General features: G+C 43.6%; 1 protein-coding gene across 1 annotated transcript in view; it reads right to left on the bottom strand.

Annotated features, from left to right (window-relative positions):
- Positions 1-1,295: 1,295 nt before the first annotated feature.
- Positions 1,296-1,493, bottom strand: part of GATA4 (GATA binding protein 4) — a 55,312-nt gene continuing 55,114 nt past the window's right edge. Inside the window, exon 5 of the mRNA XM_018569623.1 lies at positions 1,296-1,445. Coding sequence (XP_018425125.1) covers positions 1,296-1,445 — 150 coding nt within the window. The remainder of the gene's footprint in view (positions 1,446-1,493) is intronic.

Raw genomic sequence — 1,493 nt, 5'->3', positions numbered from 1 at the left:
CAAAGAATGTATCTCCTTCTATAATTGTATTTCTTTCTGGATTGTATCTCCTTCTGGTTTGTGTCCCTTACTGGATTGAGTCTCTTTCTGGATTGTATCCCATTCTGGATTCTGTTCCTTTCTGGATTGTTTCCCTTACTGGATTGTGTATCCTTCTGGATTGTATCCCTTACTAGGTTGAGTCTCTTTCTGGATTGTATCCCGTTCTGGATTGTGTCTCCTTCTGGTTTGTGTCCCTTACTGGATTGTGTATCCTTCTGGATTGTATCCCTTACTAGGTTGAGTCTCTTTCTGGATTGTATCCCGTTCTGGATTGTGTCTCCTTCTGGTTTGTGTCCCTTACTGGATTGTGTATCCTTCTGGATTGTGTCCCTTACTAGGTTGAGTCTCTTTCTGGATTGTATCCCATTCTGGATTGTGTCTCCTTCTGGTTTGTGTCCCTTACTGGATTGTGTATCCTTCTGGATTGTGTCCCTTACTAGGTTGAGTCTCTTTCTGGATTGTATCCCGTTCTGGATTGTGTCTCCTTCTGGTTTGTGTCCCTTACTGGATTGTATCCCATTCTGGATTGTGTATCCTTCTGGATTGTGTCCCTTACTAGGTTGAGTCTCTTTCTGGATTGTATCCCGTTCTGGATTGTGTCTCCTTCTGGTTTGTGTCCCTTACTGGATTGTATCCCATTCTGGATTGTGTATCCTTCTGGATTGTGTCCCTTACAGGATTGAGTCTCTTTCTTGACTGTATTTCTTTCTGGATTGTATCCCTTACTGGGTTGTGTATCCTTCTGGATTGTGTCCCTTACTTTATTGAGTCTCTTTCTGGATTGTATCCCATTCTGGATTGTGTCCCTTACTGGATTGTATCTCTGTGTTGACTGTATTTCTTTCTGGATTGGATCTCCATCTATATTTTATCTCTTTCTGGACTGTATCCCTTTCTGGTGTGACTCTGGTGACATCCGGTGCCTTGCCGAAAACTCCACTTGAGCCGCAAACACCTTCCACTTGAGCCGTCCACCTTAAATACTGTCCTCCGCCCGTGCCGTCCACCTTCAACGCTGTCCCAAGTTATAAACAGTTCTTTGCAAGGAGAAGAAACATTAAATTACTTTTATTTTTACTCTAACAGTTCAGATTCCATCTCATCGGAGGTTTCTAAGTCTCTTGGGAGCTTGCAGTCTCTTTCTCTTCGCCATTGTTGGATACAATGCTTTGCTAGGAAACATATAATAGTCATTGTCTGCTGAGCTCACTGTTCAAGTGACGTTAGGAAGTGTGGGAGGTGCACGGCCAGCCTCACGCTAACACCAGGTTATTCCAGGAGTCGTGTTTGGAGCTGACTTGCGGAGATGTGTTGATTGAGTGGTGGGTCTGCGGAGAGAGTTTAAGGCCTGCCATTGAATAGATGGACGATCCGTGGCTGGTAATGGTAGATAGTGGAGATGCCTGGAATGCCAGAATATATAAAAGATCAATTACAATGAAAACCTATAT

Source organism: Nanorana parkeri, unplaced genomic scaffold (assembly GCF_000935625.1).
Source record: "Nanorana parkeri isolate BGI_ZX_2015 unplaced genomic scaffold, ASM93562v1 scaffold1367, whole genome shotgun sequence".
Classification (NCBI taxonomy): Eukaryota; Metazoa; Chordata; class Amphibia; order Anura; family Dicroglossidae; genus Nanorana; species Nanorana parkeri.
The sequence above is the reverse complement of the archived record's forward strand: the minus strand, read 5'-3'. Positions and strand labels throughout refer to the sequence as shown.